This window comes from Cygnus olor, chromosome 5, assembly GCF_009769625.2.
Source record: "Cygnus olor isolate bCygOlo1 chromosome 5, bCygOlo1.pri.v2, whole genome shotgun sequence".
In the NCBI taxonomy this organism is placed as follows: domain Eukaryota; kingdom Metazoa; phylum Chordata; class Aves; order Anseriformes; family Anatidae; genus Cygnus; species Cygnus olor.
Genome location: NC_049173.1, coordinates 28534205 through 28551787, shown reverse-complemented (window position 1 = coordinate 28551787; position 17583 = coordinate 28534205). Strand labels below are relative to the sequence as shown.

Below are 17583 nucleotides of genomic sequence, written 5' to 3'. Positions count from 1 at the left end.
TGCCCTTTGGGGTGCAAAACCTGAGCACCCGTGCCCCACGGAGCGGTACCATCCATGTTGTCCCCAGGGATGCGCACGGGCAGAGTGGGGGGCTCACATCTGATGATGCGGGGGTACTGTAATGCAGGGCATGGCCACAGCTTGAGGCCGGGGGTGGCCGTGCTGCCAGCACCCCCACATCTGCACCTTCAGTGGGGAGCCCTCAGGAGAGGTTTTGGGGTCCAGTGCGGGGTGGGAGGGGTGGCATGGCCACCTGCGCCCTGTGCGCACCTGGAGCGAGACCCAAAAGCTGGCGCTGCAAATCCTGCTGCTCCCTCTGCCTCCCCCCCCCCCCGGGATTTTCTGCTCTCTGGAGGGCGGGAGGGGCGCGCAGGGGGTGCCCCAGCACCTCGGGCAGGGGCTGGCGGCGCAGGCCCCCATCTCCTCCCCTCACCTGCGGGGCGAGGCGGAGGATGCGCGCAGCCCCCGGACACCCCCAGGCCGGGGGCCGGCCGGGGTGGGGTAAAGACCCCTCCCGGGCGGGGAAAGCCTGCGGCTGGAACTTCCCGTCGCTCCCCGAGCTGGACTTCGCAGGGTTACGAAGAAGGGAGGGAGAAAGAGGGAGGGATCGCTCTGCAACATTATTGGCTGCGTGGCCGGGCTGGTGTTCGCTGGGGAAGTCAGAGCATGCCCATTGGGGGGGTATAAAAGGGGGGCAGCCGGAGCGCTTTGCCTGTCTCCTCGCTCGTGGGGCAGCCAGCCGGGAGCAGCGGGCAGCCAGGCAGCCGGCCCCTCCGCCCCGGCCAGGGGGACGCAGTCAGTAAACACCACCACAACAAAAAGTGAGAGCCACCCAAGGGGCAGCCAAAGCAGGAGGAGAGAAAGACGAGGAGGAAAAAAAAAGGCAAAAAAAAAGGGGGAACAAGGAGAAAAAATAACAAAAGAAAAAAAGGAAAAAGAAAAGGAAAAAAAAAAGAAAAGAAAAAAAAGGAAAAAATAGGAGAAGGAAGGAAAGCGCTCGCTTGCTCTCTAGAATAACAAAATACCTAATCGTAACAAAATAACATCCTCCAGACAAATTCAAGCAGGGACTTGACATACCAAAAAGGCAAAGCGAGGAGAGCAAGCCAGGGCGCGGGGAAGGCGAGCCAAAGCCGCGATCGCTGCCAGGGCCGGACAGCAGCATGGCAAGCGCCGGGGCACACACGGATGAGCGCTGCCGGCAGCCTGCCTTCCTCCCCGGCCCGCCGCCGCCAGAAGTTGAGAGTAGCAGCGGCAGCGCCAAGGTAAGCGCCGCTCCGAGCCGCTCCGAGCCGTGCCGAGCTGTGCCACGCCGCGCCCAGCCGTGCCACGCCGCGCGATGCTTGTGCCGCGGGATGCTTGTGCCGCGCCGAGCCGAGCCGTGCCGGCTCCGCTGCCCGCCCTCCCCACGCGTGTCACTAGAGGGACCCCGAGAGCCGGCCCAGCCCGGGCTGCCCGCGGCCAACTTGCGGGCTGTGCGCTGCGGGGGGTGCGGTGCGGTGCGGGGACCCCCCGGGCACCCCCAGGGTACCCGCGCGCCTTTTGGCGATGGGCGTTTTTCCGCCTTTTTTTTTTTTTAAATAATTATTTATTTTTTATTTGCTTAAAAAAATACTATTATTATTATTATTATTATTATTTTTGCGTGGGTGGGGGGCGCGCAGCGCTGCCCGCATCCCCCTGCGAGGCTCCTGCGCGCCCCTTGCGCGGGGCGTGCGCGGAGAGGATGCGGAGAGGGCGGGGGGCGGGGGGAGAGAGGCGTGGAGGGGGCGTGGGGCAGTCCCGGGTGGGCTGGGGGGGCCGGGGGCAGCACGGCGCGTGTGCGGGCAGCCGCGATCGTGCGTGGGCCGGGCTGGCCCCGGCGGCGGGGCCGGGGCTATGCGAGGTCACGGCGGCCCCTGGCTGCCCGGCGCGCTGCGCTCCGCGCCCGGGCTTTGGGAGCGGGGACCCGGCGGGGAGCAGTGTGGAGCTGCTGGGCTCTCATCCGAAAGAACACCGCGGCGTGTTGGGTCCCGGAGGGATAAAAATACAGAGAGGGAAAAACAAGAGAGTGAAGCCAAAATGGAGTGAGAGTTAATGGTTGGCACCGAGCCTTCGACTTTGTGTGATTTTTTTTTGCTTCCTTCCCAATTGCTTTTCCCTACAGTAATTATTTTAAGAGAGCAACTTGGAAGGGTTTTAGCACTCTGTTGAGCAGTGGGGAATTGGGGCACATGAGGAAACTCAGACTTAGCGTAACTGTACCAGCAGATGTGGCTGCCTTGCCTCCAGCCAGCGGTGCCTCGGCAGCGCTTCTGGCCTGCCGGGGCTCGCGCCGGCACCACGGGGCCACCCCACGTGAAAATCAGGTTGGTGGGGGATGTTTCAAGCAAGACACCTCGGGAAAAGCTCTGCTTTAACCCTCAGGTTCAGGCTTCCTACGTGAAGCCTGCAGTTCTCTTCCCAATGCCAGGGTGTGCTTGGGATAGCTCAGTTTTCTTTGTTTTTATTTGTTGTCAGGTTGTGTGTGTGTGTGTGTGTGTGTGGCTTCTTTCGCTTAGCAGGGTTCAGCGTGTTGGGTTTATTTCTCCTCCTCCTGGCTTGATTTACAGTGGAGTTGAGGAGCCTGGGTTGTGAGTTCTGTAGGGGTGACTTTGTGCTAAGGACATCTGGAGGAATAAAACTGACTGACACTCCTGATTTGAGCTCCGCTGAACTGTTTTGGACCCAACTTGACAATTTCGGTGGGGGTGAGCGGGTCAGAGCTGTAAATCTTGCTCCACGTTGTCAACACCCACACGAGTTCACTCAGCCTTTCAAAGGGGCTATCCCAGCTCCTGTGAAAATTCATTAAGGGATAAAAGATTTGACACCGCAGGTCCCCTCCCACCGCCGCATGAAACCGGAGAGCCAAAATGCGTCTGCGTGTGTGTCCCGGCGCTGCTCCTGACAGGTGATCCTTTTTGCAGCCTGCCTGCAAGGCTGCTGCTTTGACCAAGCAACCCAGAGGTGTCGGTGCGTGTCTTGCCATTGATTCCTATAGGCTTTGGAGCAAGCCCTACTTGCCTCGCAGAGCAAAGCACTTCTGTACGTCTTTTCTTTTTTTAAATAAAGCAAACACAGCAGGTGAGGTCTTATTTTTAGAGGGACGGAGGAGCTAGTGCGCTTCCAGAATTGCATACGAGCACTGGAAGTGGCCCACCCTCTCCCGCTCGTGTCCTGGGACTGACCTCTCGGCTCCGTTTTCGGGCTGGCTTCGCTTTTCGAGGCTGCTGTGTCCAAGGGGGCGAAGAGATGCAAAAGGAGGGAGTCAGGGGGGCATGGGGGGAGGGAATCTGTGCTGGAGCCACAGCCTGGCACCGGCAGGGTTAACACAGCTCTGCCAAGGCATAAAGCAAGCTGAATGTGTTGTGGGAATATCACTTGTCAGTAAACTCCAGTCACCACAATTTCTGATTTAACAGCTTAACTTGCTGTTAACTTTCCCTGCTACGCTCCAGGTTTCGGCCGTGGAGGGAGAAAGGCGAGAGGAACAATAAAGAAAGGAGTTAAGTGAGGCTACTAAATCGGACTTAAATCCCTTCCCTGGGTCCTGCCAGCTGTCTTTAGAAGAGTTAAGCAAGATTGCATTTCCCTTTTTTTTTTTTTTTTTTTTTCTGCCGTAAATCAACTGTTTCTGGGCCGCCTACCAAAATTTGTGCAATACTCCCCGGTGGGGTGAGTAAATGGGACTGAATACCCCATTCACCTTTCTGAGCTTGGTTTTTCCGCAGCTCCGGGAGCCCTTGCTGCAGCGCTGCGGGGTGCAGGACGGGAGGAAAGGTGACCCTCGGCACGGGGCTGCTGATGGGGACGAGCGGCGAAGACAAAAAAGCAAGGGCTAAAAATAGAAGCGGCGCTGCCAACCTCAGCCATATAAGTGTCATGCGAGCCAGGTGCCAAGAATCGGGAGGTTTTTTTTTATTGCTGTCAAGCCCAGAGATCAGAGCTGAGCAATGAAACCCCTGGTCCTGGGTGGATTTTATTCACCTCGATGGTCAAAAGTTTTGCAGTTTGAAGCCTGCTTCCTCCAAGACGAGGCTCCGAGGTCGCATCCTTTCTCCTTTAAAAAAAAGTGGAGGCTCTTCTGCAGCCAGGAGCCTCCAGGGATAAGGATTTGGGGAGGGAACACGTGGCCAGGGTGGCAGGAGTGATGTGGGGTGCCCCCGACAGAGGTACGGCACGCGACGGCTGCTCTCCATCGGGTACCACTGGGCGCCTCCCCCCAGCTCCTCCACCCAGGGGGGGATTTTGGCTGCCAAAGGCGCCTGCCAAGGGCTGTCTGTGCATCCCTCTCCGCTCTCAGGAGGAATAACACAGCAATACGCTCCGTCTCGCAGTTGTTGGCAATGTCTGTGTGCTCCCCATGCACATGGGTGCACGGATTTTGGGATGCAAGGGATGCCTTGGCTCCAGCCCCAGTGCTGGGATGAGGATGCTCTCTCTGGGAGTGGGTGCTGCTCACCGCACGAGCACTGGGCATCTCCTGCAGCAGCAATACACCAATCTGCCTGCTTTTTTGGCGGGGTGATGGAGGCTGGGCTGCAAAAATGTGGATTTCCACCCCCCACCCCCCCAGCCCACAGCACTCGTTTAGGCTGACAACTTTCTTGCCCTTTTAGACGCTGCACTGCTCCACAAACTGCAAGATTTGTAATTTATTTATTTATTTTGTTCTGTCCAAATCCAAATTTTGCAGACTGGGCCATCTGTCAATTCCCTCCTACGTTGTTCTGTTCATATTAAATTGTAATGAAGGCCAGACTGAAGGAGGAATTAGGTCAGACAGGAGGTTCAGTATCCGTTTTTTGGGAGATGTTGCCCAAGAGAGGCACCGTGGTTTGGTTGGCTCTGCGCAAGCCTGGATGCAAGGGATGCCTGAGCCTTCCTCTGAGATTTGGCAACCGGGCCTTTTTAGCACATTGTGGCCTCTTGGCCTCCGAATCCCCAGCAGCTGGACAGAAATTGCCTCTCCAGCTGATCATGCAGCAAATCCTTAAAAAATCCTCCAGGCAGCCTTGCGCGGGAGGGCGGCTCCGCTCCGCTGCAGACCTGCCTTCGGGCTCGCTCCCATCACGCTGGTGCTGGTCCAAGGGGACTTTCTCCGTTGGCATGCCACCACCAGTGATCTGGCTGTCACCGGGCTGTGGAGAGGTGCTCGGGGTTCCCTGAGTGCACGGAGCATCCTTCACGTAGCAGCCCCATGGTGAGGGAGCATCTCCACCCACCCAGGGCAGTTTTCTGGTCCCACACGTACTGGTGTGGAGAAGGGAAGGAGAAAGAGCCTTGCATCTGCACAGGAGATTATTTTCTAATTTTTCCTTGTTTTCTGCCCTGGTTCAAACCGCACCCTGAGATGTTTGACCTCTCCCCATGCACATGCCTGGGGGTGGCAGTCAGTATGACCAATTCAGCCCTGTTTTACAAGGGTGAAACTCTGGTGGGCATAGCATCTCCCCTAGTCCTTTAGGAAAACACTGTCACCACATCGTTCCTGTTACCTGTTGCACAAGGGAGGCTCTGCAGTACAAATGAAGGCTCCGAGGGTTTCAACGTGCGATGCTGGGCAGGGATTAAGCCATGGTGACTGAAGCCACATGCAGAGTGTTGGGTACCCGATGGTTGAATTGGGAGGGAAGAGCTTACAGGGTTGTGCTGGGTGTCTTCAGAGTGGTGACAGCATTTGGACCATCCTCATCCTCATGGCTTTGGCCCACATGGCTTCAGGAGGGTTTCCCACTCAGTATTTTGGGCTTGGACACCCTAAAAGAGCTTGCACCTGGAGGCAGGCAAGGCTTGCACCTGCAGCTCGGCTTTTGCAGTAGCCAGTGCTTTGCAAAGGAGAAGTTGTTGTTTTTTTTTTAACCCTGCAGACCATATCAGATCTTCCCAGCACCATATAGTGCATCTATAGCATGATGCTGCCATGCCTCAAGCAACACAGGTGATGCTGTGGTGATGATACCTGCTGCTCGGAAGAGCTCACAGCTCATGAGCACGGCAGCTTTCCAGCACTACTGGTGCGCCGTGCCCATAGAAATTGGTGATAAGGGTGGCTTTGTTGCTGGCAGGACCATAGTGGGGCCCCCGGGGACCTGGGCTAATTTCCTGGCTGCGCTGCAGACTTCCCCTGTGACCTTGGGCGAGTCATTTAATCTATCCCAGGCTTCGGCTCCATCTCCGAGCATCCCGCGGGGGTGAGGTAATATTCATTAACTGATATTATTCTCGAGTTGCTCAGATGCTATGGTGATGAAAGCTGGAGGTGAAACCCAGCACCTCGGCTGAGTGTTAGCGCGGAGAAGGGCTGCTCTGCTGGAGATTTAGCACTTGCCTGCGGGGGCTGCTGTTTTGACACAATTCCCCCCTTCATTTTGAGCTGAGCTCTTGGCCACCACCATTGCTTGTAGCCATGCAGCGATGCTCGTCGCTGAGGGATGACACAGGGATGTTGCATCACCCAGTGGGGCAACAGCATCCCTGTGTTGACACCCCCATGGTCCCCAGCCGCATCTCCCCAGGGACCGCTGTGCTCCCGAGGGATGTCTTTCTGGTCCTGTCCCTCCCAGGCAAACACGGATTGTGCAATCAGCCCCCTGATTGCCTGAGCAGTGCCTTTTGGATGCCTAGGGGCAAAGGCCACTACTCCCTGGCAGAAGCCAGCTTTCCTCAAAAGCGGAAAGTTCATTCGCTCTGGCTTTGGGGAAGTGTGCATTCAGGTAGGGCACGGGAAGCTTTCATCGAAAGCGAAAACAAGCCACCTCCTGACAATCACTTGAATGATTTCCCATTTATAAGGGAAGAAAAATAAATAATGAGGGTGGCGGTGGTGGTGGCAGAGGGGGGGTCTCTGGCGCCACTCTAACACTGTGCCTCCATCCCCAGGTGCAGAGGATGTGCGCGGCCCGGCGGCTGCTGCTGCTGCTGCTGGCCTTCCTGGCCTACGCGTTGGATTCGGCCGCGGCGTACGGCACAGCGGAGACCCTCTGTGGCGGGGAGCTGGTGGACACGCTGCAGTTTGTCTGCGGGGACAGGGGCTTCTACTTCAGTAAGTTTCACGTGCTTATGCGGGATGCTCGGTGCCCGCGCCGTGCGGTGCTGGGACATCCACGCCAGGTGCAGAATGTGCTGGGGGAGGTGGGGTGAGATGGAAAGGACAGGTTCTCCACCCTGCTGCTTTTCGTAATGGCATTGTGCATGGTGAGGAGAGGATTGAGACAAGCGACAAGCTCAGGTGATGCTGAGCACTGTTTTGGGGGACTTGGTCCCGTGGGGAAACGGGGTGCTGAAGTCAGATATCGCTGGGGAGCGGCGATAGGTGGTTGGTTCACTGGTAATGGGAGCAAGTCATCAAAATAATGAAGGTTTCTGCTGAGCTTGGGCTCTGGATTCTTTTAAAACCCAGGCAGGCTGTATCCACAGCTTCTGGTTGCTCCCCAAATACTCCTGGTGGCCTCCTGACTACCTACTGATGACAGTGATGGTGCACCCTTTTCCAGCACAGCTAGTGCCAAAAACCGTGGTGTTGCTGTCATCTGCAGAGTGCAGTGACCTTGAGGACAGTTGCCTGGAGCACACTTTCCCTTGTGGTGTTTTGGGGGTCTGGACCGTCCACATGGGCTGCACAAGAGCTCAGCTGGTGGGCGGGGAGGAGGGGGAGTAAGGCAGCAGCGATGGATGCTCGGCAGTACATGAGCAGGGGAGGGTGCCTTCAGCGTGACGATGGCATTATAGCGGCCCTGAGAGTGAAGACCCCATGTCCTGCAGCCTGCTGGGGACTGAACCCTGTAACAAACTACAGGAGTGATGTGAAGGCAAGCAGCAGGGAAAGGATGCACGCAGCAGCTGCACGGGGTACCATGTGCTTGGCAGGCTTGCCTCTGCTCTGGTTGGCGGAAAATGAATTAAAGCGATGTGCAAGGTCACTCTTGAGTAATGTGGCGAGTTGTTTTTTGGAACAGTGGTACTGAGAGCCACCCTCCCTCTCCTCCCAGTCTGGCCTTTGCAGTGAAAGGGGTGCTGCATGGTCAGGAGAAGATCCTGGGTGCCAGTGCCCAACCAGGCTGGGCTGAGCCCGGCTGAGGTCTGCCCCATCCAGAGGCTGGGCAGGGGGCTGCCAGGTCCAGCTGCCACCAGGGCTCAGCCCGTGTGATGTCCCAAGGGTGGTGGCACTGCAGGTGGCTTTTCCACTAGCCAGGTCCCCTACAAGATGCTTTTGGGCAGGTGGCGATGCTTTTGGGGACACCGTTCCTTTCTCTGTGAGCCCAGCTGGGGGGTCTGCACCATAACTGCCCTTCCTCTCATCTCGCCCTCCACATTTTCTAAAACCACTGAGCGCACACCAGAGCTCAGCTGGGGCAAGGGACACAGGTTTCTCCCTCCCATCTGTGGCAAGTTCCTCTCGTGCTCTCACGCCTCTTCCTCTCCCTCTCTATATAGAGGAGCATCCGTCTCCCTCCCCGTGTCTCTATTCCCTCCTCCCCCTCTCTGGGGATGAAATGGAATGGGGCTTTTGTTTTACAGATAAATTGACCTCCTTTCACCTCGAATAACCCGGCCTCCCAGTCCAAATAAAAACACTTTTGAAGGCAGACAAGTAGCTTCATGCCAAGTGGCCAGTCTGGTGCTTGCAAGAGGATTCTCACTCTTTTTTATTTTTATTTTTCACCTGTCCCCTCCCTTCTAGTTGAATATTTCTGGAGAGCTCAGGTGCCGAGGGATGAAGGAAGCCCCACCAGTCCCATATTTTAACCTCTTCAGCCTTTGGCCAGTCAGCACTGAACACGTATTTGGGTACCAGCTCTACTTGACGAGGGCATGGGCATCCCCAGTTCACCTCTTTCTTCCCTCTAACTCCATCAGTTGATCCAGTAAAGAGATTAATTCTTCTGCCTACATTAGTCTTCACTTCTAGATCCTCATGGCTAACACTATTGCCCCTGCGTAGGCTCTATGGGGCATGCTTATGTTGCATGATCGTGGTTCACGTCCTGAAACTGGGTATGGGATTGTCCTGAGCACTTCTTGGCCTGCTGTTGGTGTCAGAAGTGCAGCCTGACGAGCAACCTGTGCTAACAGCATGGTTCATATGGGAGGTAGATGGCTTTGATGGCCTCATCCTACAGATATGGGTGACCCCACGTGCTGGAAAGGGCTTGCTTCGAACAGCCGCCTGGTAGTCTTGGGAAAAAAAAAAGGAAATGGCATGAAAATCCACCAGAGTTTTTCTGCTGCGGTGGTGATTTTAGCTAAGGCATGCCTTCCCTGCTCTGAGCTGCAGCAGTTTGCATCCAGCTCCAGCACATAAGCGGTGTTTCACACCCCTGGTGTCCCATGGTGGGGACATAGGCAGCCTGGACCCAGGAGGGTGCACCCCAAGGACCATGATGTCCGTCTGTCCATTGGCACAGAGAGGTGCCCCTGGAGGTACCGTGATGGCAGATGCTTGGGACTGAGGATGTTGAAGCTGCCTCCCAAATCCCCTAACTCGGGTACTTCATTGGCTTTATTTGGCATCCCACTACCAGGCTTTTACCATTTCCACTCCTTTTTTTGAGGGATGTAGCAACCATCTGGAGATACATTGCTTTACCTGATCTGTTTGTGAAAGGGACAACACTTTGCATGGCACATCCTTGGGGACGAGTGCCACCGGTCCCATGGCAAGCACTTGGCATGTCCCTGGTGCACCTGAGACCTGCGGCAGTGATGCCGCCAAGAGCTGGGGCTGCAAAGGAGCAGCTCCAACGGGACTGGAGCCTGCAGCTGCGGTCGCTGCCTTGCTCTCCTCTTTCTGCTGCGATCCCCTTCCATGACTGAAGGCTTTTGGGGCTGGCACGCAGGTGTCGGCAAGGTGATGCTGTCCCACAGCATGGCCTCAAGGAGGGAAAAAAAATAAAAAAAAAGAGAGAAAAAAAGGAAAAGGTCAAGAGGAAGCCCCGGTGGTGAATTTGCTGTCATGCACCGCCGGCGGGGAGGGGAGAAGGGGCTGCGGGGGGAGAGGTGTCCGACTTCTCTGTAAACAACAGCTCCTGTTTCCTCCTTTCCAACAGCTGATAAGAATTTAGCTCTTTGCGGCCGCTTGTGCTGACGGGGCACATTCTTGTGCGCCGCTGCTCCTGCGAATAATACTAGGAAAAAGCAGGGGGGAAAGCGCAGTGCCGGGGCCGGGGGAGGGCCAGGCTGGGGGCACTGGGACGGGGCCGGAGCTGCACAAAGGCCCCCTTGTTGCTCCCAACATTCCTGCGTCAGGGGCGCGGGTACTGTTTGCACCCAAAGTCCCCTTCCACTCGGCTTGCCGCCTGATGGACCGGAGGAGAGGGGAGCTGAGGGTGTGGAGGCGCCTTGGTGCAGTGATGCCGGGGAAGGGAGCCTCCTGTCCCCACCCCGGGTGCCACCACCTCTGAGCTGCAGGTATGCAGCTACCACCCCCAGGCTGTCCTGGGAACGCCGTTAGGATGCTCAGCAATCCCTGTCGGGATGCCTGGCAATCGCTGTCGGGATAGCGCGATGCCGCCCAGCACCAGCTGGCAGAGGCTTTTGGTGGAGCATGGGTTGGGGAAAAAGGGAGAATAGCCGTTTTCCGAGTCCCCTGAGAAGGCCGGAAGTACGTTTCCTTGGGAGAAGGTGACAATTGCCGAAATGGGAAGTGGAAGGGGAGTGTGGGAGGAGAAGCGCTTCACCTCCTGCTTTGCCATGTCCCTGGCTTTGGTGGTGACATTAAAGCGAGATGCCACTGATGGGCGAACGCCAGGAAAATCAACCTTTAGTCCATGCGTAAATCGCAGTACGGAACAAACCCCTTTTCCTAATCCAGGTCAGCGGCCATATCGCTGTAAACTAGAAATTTCCTGGCATCTTTTCCCCTGGTTGTTAATCTCCAGGTGCTTTCTGGGGCTAAATCCCAGCTTGTTGTTTGCCAGCTTTTGTTGTTCTTGTTGTTTTCCCTGCAGCAGCACTCCCCTAGAGGATGGGGTTGGCATTTGGTGCTGTGGGCATGGACAATTATGTAATGGGAGATCTGCCCCCCCAGCCCCTCGCCACGATGCTGGCGGCAAGCAAGGGGAACAGCACGTAGGGACTTCATGCAACACACAAAGGGCAGTGCTTGAGGGCTGGGGATGTGTCCATAAGGTGGGCAAAGCAAGGGGCATGGATAGCTGAGGGCTGGCTCTCCCAAAAAGTACCCTTTATGGTGGGCTGTTTGCATGGGTTTAGATGCTCTGGTCCATATGTATATGTGCTTAAATATATATTGCATATATATATTGCATATACGTACAAAGAATATATGCATGTGTCCCCCTTCTCCACTGGGCATCACCACCTGGATTGCCTGCACTGAGGTCACTTATATGGCAGCAGGCAACCAATTCATCCACATGCCTATACGAGGAGGGCCCAATCCAGCATACTTGTGGCCACGAGCATTTTAAAGACAGAAAAACAAACTCCCAGCAGTGCTCCCTTCACTGAGCCTTGGCTGAGACTGAGCTATCCTTCTCACCTTCCCATATAGCTGGCTAAGGGTCATCTCTGAATCTTTCCCAGAGAAAAAGAAAAAAAAATAGGAGGGGGGTGATGCAAGGAGGAAGAATATGGAAAATGAAGCATTTGAGCTGCCTCCCAAAGGTGGGCTGCATGTTATGAGTCAGCCGTCCCATCGTGGTGCACCCGATGCCGCGCTTGCTCTCACGACCTCAGAGCACGGTGGTGATGCTCCAGCGTTGAGCAGAGGGCTCACTGCAAACGGGGCGAGTTTGACAGCTAGCAGGTGCTGTGCTGCCAGGGGCTTTGCTATTGCAGGGTGTGTGTTGAGGTTGGGTCACGGCATTTTGCATGCCAGCGTTGTGCACGCAGTGCTGCACTGCAAATCCGTGCCTGCATTGTGTATTTGGGGTTGCTTTGCACACGCGGGGCTGCGTTGGATGTGCATGGCTTCATTGCAACGTGGGGGGCTGCACTGCAATGTGTGGGGCTGCAATGCACATGCAGAAAGCTGCTGGGCTTTGCATGTTGTCCCGGGGCACTTTGGGTGGGCACCCAGGTGGGGTACCCCTTAGGGAAATCAGCCGGACCCATAAGATCTAAACAGGACAAATATTTGAGTGCCTGCTTCATCTGGAGCGTGTGTGGGGGGACCATGGGTCATGCACGGGGCCAAAGCAGTGTCTCCCTGGCTGGATCCCATCTGCAAACCTCACATGTGCTGCTCTGCCTCTGAGTAGGCTGTGCTCCCCTCTACCTGAGCCCTTCACCTCACCACTCTGTACATGAAAGCACAGAGAAAACCCTCTAGTTTGGGGCCACTATACATTTAGGAAATTGCAGTTCCCGAGCAAATTTGTTTTGCATCTGAAATCCAAATTTGCTCCTCTCTTCTATTTCAAGAGGGGGAGGCACAAAGCAAAACTGGTGTGAGCCTTCCCCCCGGAGTGGTTTGGCTGTGATTAAACACTGGCGCAAGATGCGCTTGGTTGTTGCCGCGCTGGACACTGGCTTTCACATCCTTCTGCAGGGAGAAACGGGAGAGGAACCGTTATTAAAAGATTAAGTTTAATAGCTATTCTTGGCGTGCCGTTGCGAGCCTGTATTCTTTCTGCAGCTGTCTCTGAGCTGTCCCATCTGGTAAAATTTAGCCGCGTTGGTTCGCTTCACCTGCCTGAGCGTCAACACGGCAGAGGGAGGCTGGCAGCCGCAGCGCTGCACTGCTTCTTTCTAATAAAACGCGCTTGCCAGGATCAACATCACAGACGTTCGTGGTAATCGGTGCGGCGTCTGCATCCGGACTGCCGTCCGTGCCGGGCTCGCTAAGGAGCAATAGGAAGGGAATAAATTACAGCAATAGAAAGTGCCCTTAATTAGCATCGTGTGCACGCGGGGAGCCCCGTCAGCATTGAGAGCACTTGTCTGGGGAAGGCTTCATGTGAAGCTCAGGCGTTTTGTAGGCATGTGTTGAAGGAGTTGAGTGTTTTAGGGGAAATGCTGCTGGTTTGGAAGTGTGCGTGCAGCGAGTGGGGGGTGATGGAGCTGGTGGACGTGCTGGTGGGGGTCACCAGTCTGGTCACAGCTGGAGGGATGCCTTCAAGGCAGAGGCTAGAGGGTGACAAGGTCTGGTCTGTATTGATGGCTAACACCGAGGCCTCTGCCCTTGCAGGTAGGCCAGTGGGACGAAATAACAGGAGGATCAACCGCGGCATTGTGGAGGAGTGCTGCTTTCGGAGCTGCGACCTGGCTCTGCTGGAAACCTACTGCGCCAAGTCCGTCAAGTCTGAGCGTGACCTCTCCGCCACCTCCCTCATGGGCCTCCCAGCACTCAACAAGGTAGGGATGGCCCCGGGTTTGGCGTCTCTCCGAAACAAGGAGAGGAAAAGATAGGAAGGCCTTGGAGGGGAGAGGAGAATTGGCTCTAAGATCTGCTGCTTCTGCAGACAAGGCAGCATGCAGAGCCTTCAAGAGTTTATGGCCACGGGGGAGTCAAATAACTTGCAGAAAACAAACTTTTAATCACAGATTGGTTTGTGTTGGATGGGAACCCCGAGGAGCATCTAGTCCAACCCCCCGGCCATGGGCAGGGACATCTTTCACTAGATCACATTGCCCAAAGCCCCATGCAACCCAACTTTGAACACCTCCAAGGATGGGGCATCCACAGCTTCTCTGGGCAACCTGTGCCAGTGCCTCACCACCCTCGTTGTGAAGAAATTCTTCCTTATATCCAATCTTTTCTGGTCTGAAACCATTGCCCCTTCTCCTCTCCCCACAGGCCCTGCTAAAGTCTTTCTCCAGCTGCATTATATATTGACAGGCATTATATATTGACAGGGCAAGGAGCCCCTGGAGCCCTCTCCAGGCTGAAGAGCCCCCAATGCTCTCAGTCTTTCCTCACAGGAGAGGTTCTCCAGCCCCTGATCATTCTCACGGCCGTCCTCCAGACCCAGTCTACCAGGCCCGAGTCCTTCTTGTGCTGCGGGCCCCATAAAACCAGTAATGTGGGGTGGGGCAGACAGAGCTCATGGGCAGGGTCAGCCAGCCATGTTCCTCACGCTGACGCTGACGTTGCTCTTCCCCTCTCCAGGAGAGCCTCCAGAAGCCCTCGCATGCCAAGTACTCCAAGTACGACGTGTGGCAGAAGAAGAGCTCCCAGCGGCTGCAGCGGGAGGTGCCCGGCATCCTACGTGCTCGCCGGTACCGGTGGCAGGCCGAGGGGCTGCAAGCAGCCGAGGAAGCCAGGGCGCTGCATCGCCCCCTCATCTCCTTGCCCAGCCAGCGGCCCCCGGCGCCGCGAGCATCCCCCGAAGCCACCGGCCCCCAGGAATGAACCATGACCGGCCGGCTCCATTTGTGATCTCCCGGGGAGAGACTGGCGAGACCCGGCCCCCCCCGAGCCCCTCCGTCCCCGAGCCGAGGAGCGGGGCGGTGGGGCGCCATCACGCCGCTCCGGCCCCAACCAAACAACTGACACAAGCAAGGAGGGGATGGCGGCGGCGGCGGCGCGCGGCGTCCTCCTTTCGGGGTGGGGGGGAGGGTTGTTTCGTTTCCCAGGCCTGTCTCGTTTCCCCCACGCACCCAGTATTTTTCAAGCCTTGTACTTGCAAAGGGACAGTTGGGCACTTGAACTTTTTTTTGCTGCCGGGCGCTGCGTGACATCCCCGGTGCCAACACCAGAAGACAAAAGAAAGAGCAAGAGGGAAAAAGGATATGAAGTTAACTTTTTTTTTTTTTTTTCTCGAGAAGAGGAGTCCATTCCGTGTCTTTCTTGACAATAAAGTGAAAAACAGAAACAAATGGGGAGAAATGTTGAGGGATGTAACTTTTTTGCCTCATTCCCACCCCACTTTTTTTTTTCCTTTTATTTTGTTTTTGTTGGTAACTTTTCTTAATTTTTATAACTTTCTTTTGCACCTTTAAAAAGAAAACGTAACTGAGACGAAGTTCCGAGGAGACCCATCTGCATTTTTTGTGTGTGCTTAATTACAAGATTCCAAATCGACTTGCACCTTTTTGAAATCATCGCTGACGGGAGAAAGAGAGGAAGAGGAGAGAGAGAGAGAGAGAGAGAAAGAGAGAGAGAAGAAAAAGGAAAGGGGAGAAAGAAAAAAAAAAAAGAAAAAAGTGAGCTGATGCTCACTTTAAATGGAGGAGGCGTCTGCATTGCACATTTGCCACGGATTTAGTTGATTTATATATATAATATATTATATAACTTTTTTGGCAAAAAAAGCACTATTTTTATGGGACATTTTGTGTAGTATCTGAAGAGGGATTGTAATGTTTAAAATGTGTTATGGTGCTAAAGTAAGTTGGAAGGGAAAAAACCCAGAAATAGAAAGGGAGGGTGGGGAGGGAAGGACAAGATAGCGAATACTGAACTTGAAATTTTAGCTTTTCGTTTTAGGAAAAGTGTGATAAATGTGTTTCTTTTCTCTTCTGAAATATAGCTTGGTCATGACCATATGAGCTAGTTGGCTGTCACTCATGTACACAGATGCACGCACACACAGAAATACATCTACACGCATCCTTTACTTTTTTTTGTAGAAAAAACAAAACAAAACAAAACACAACACAACGATTTAGTCTAAAAGGGAACTGTTCTAGAGACAAACTGCTTTGAATGGTGAAGGTATTGCCAGGTTACAACTCCAGGCCCTGCTTCTGCGTGGAGCTCGGCTCCTCCATCCTCCTGACCCTGGCAGCTTGCTTGCGCGAGCCGAGGCCCTGCCGAAGCGCCAGCCCCACCATCTCCTTTTCCTCCTCTTGCCCTTCACGTCCTTCTCGCAGAACCCCCTTGCCCTCCTCCCCTTGCCCCAACGAGCTGGGGCCGTGGAGGATGGCAGCCGGGACTGATGGGGACCCCCCCAACATGGGGCAGCCTCCCCCCCGGCACAGTGGCCTCCGTCAGCACGGTGGCCTCCACCCGCCGGGTGGCTGGGATGGGTTGACGGGAGGGAGGAGAGGCAACTCTCTGGCTTTGAGGCTCAGGACTTGACGAGCAGATGGGTTGGAGAGGTGGGCAGAGGGCTGTAAAATAGGTTGGTTTTTAAAATATATATTATCTGTCTAGGAACCGTAAAGAGGGGGGAATCAATTACATCTCCCTGTGATATACTCTCACTTGCTAATAAAATGGGGACACTCTGTTAACCAGTTCTGTACTTGCTTTGTCTTATATATCCATACATTTAAAACATAAAAAAAAAGACTACTTGAATTGTATTCTATCTCGTGGTTTTGAGGGGAGGGCTAGGGGGAGTCTCGAGAGGGGGAGGATTTTAATGTATAATCCTTTTGTTTGTTATTACCTTGCAATGTTGAGCCATGAAGCCTTTGTTTAAAAAAATGGCACTGCAATACACGACAAAGAAAATCCTTTATTTATTTTATTAAATATATATGGAAAAGAATGAAAATTGGTCCAAATCAAAGGGGGGGGGGGGGGGGGGGAGGGAAGGGAAGCGGGTGGGGTGGGGAAGGCAGAATAAAAAAAGAGCAATTGCAAATAATTGACTTTTTTTTTTTCCTTTTCATGTGTCTTTTTTTAAAAGAAACCTAGTTTTTATTTTTTAAAAAGAGAAGTAAAAGCTTTCCTGGATGCTTTGTACCAAAAAAAAGAAAAATGAAAAAAAAAAAAAAAAAAGAAAATCTGTTAAGCAAATAAATATCCATCCAGAATACGGAGCCTGACTTTTTCCTTTATTTTGGTTTATTTTTGCTCTTGGGGTTGGAGTTGGGTGTGGAGAAGGCCACACCAAGCGACAAGGGACCTTCATCACAAGACGTTTCTAGATTCAGATTTCCTGTTTTCTCTGCTTTCTCGAGGCAGATATCGCCTCTCAATTTTTAGCTGTCCCGCTCAGCTGCTTTTCATCACTTAAAACCATCACGCACCAGTGCAAACGGGAGGTAAAATGCTGTGATATTCTACTTGGTAGTAATTCCCACTGATGTAGAGCGATGGCTGGGCAAAGTAGTGCCAAGGCATCCCCCAAATCCTCAAATTTGGCCAGATGTCATGCCGTCTGTGCAGTCCCACAGGCACAGCCAAAATCCCGGTCCTGTTGTGGGACCTGGCTGGATCCAAGCTCCCCCCACCCCAGACAACCTGGGTTGGAAAAGCTTTACCACCTTGAAAACAGAGTCAAAGATTTAGGCACTTGAAAATGCATATATTAAACCAGTATTTTTTTAAGTTTACAGTAAGCCAAACAGCAGATTTTTTTCTCAGAAAGCTTTTGTATTTTTTTTTTATGGTTAGTCGAGAGGGTTTTCGCACAGATACGGGGCTGGCTGCTTGCTTTGGGCATTTAGAGACGGTTTTAAAAAGAGGTTAAACCTCAGTGACATCTCTTGCCTGCTTCTTCCAGGGAGCAAAGCAAAGCAGCTGGGAGCACTGTAAGGATGCTAATACCGTTTCCAAGCACCACATTGATGCTGCTGGAAGTGGCCTCAGTTCTGGGCAAAGCACTAAAAGTCCTCTCTGTTGGGCAAAATAAAATAAATTATGGACTTTGGTGCTTGCATGGGTGTGCTGAGTTCTCTTCCTTCCTGGGGTGTTGACATGCT

At 54.1% G+C, this 17583-nt stretch overlaps 1 protein-coding gene across 2 annotated transcripts; it reads left to right on the top strand.

The window, feature by feature from the left end:
• Nucleotides 1-707: 707 nt before the first annotated feature.
• Nucleotides 708-16387, top strand: IGF2 (insulin like growth factor 2). 2 transcript variants are annotated; one of them, XM_040559165.1, is made up of 4 exons: nucleotides 708-1265; nucleotides 6904-7066; nucleotides 13175-13341; nucleotides 14096-16387. In XM_040559165.1, exons 1-4 carry the CDS (start codon nucleotides 1164-1166, stop codon nucleotides 14336-14338), a joined length of 675 nt encoding a protein of 224 aa, XP_040415099.1. In that variant the 5' UTR covers nucleotides 708-1163; the 3' UTR covers nucleotides 14339-16387. The 2 variants fall into 2 exon arrangements, with proteins under 2 accessions (XP_040415099.1, XP_040415098.1); XM_040559164.1 differs by lacking the exon at nucleotides 708-1265 and adding an exon at nucleotides 2128-2348.
• The last annotated feature ends 1196 nt before the right edge of the window (nucleotides 16388-17583 follow it).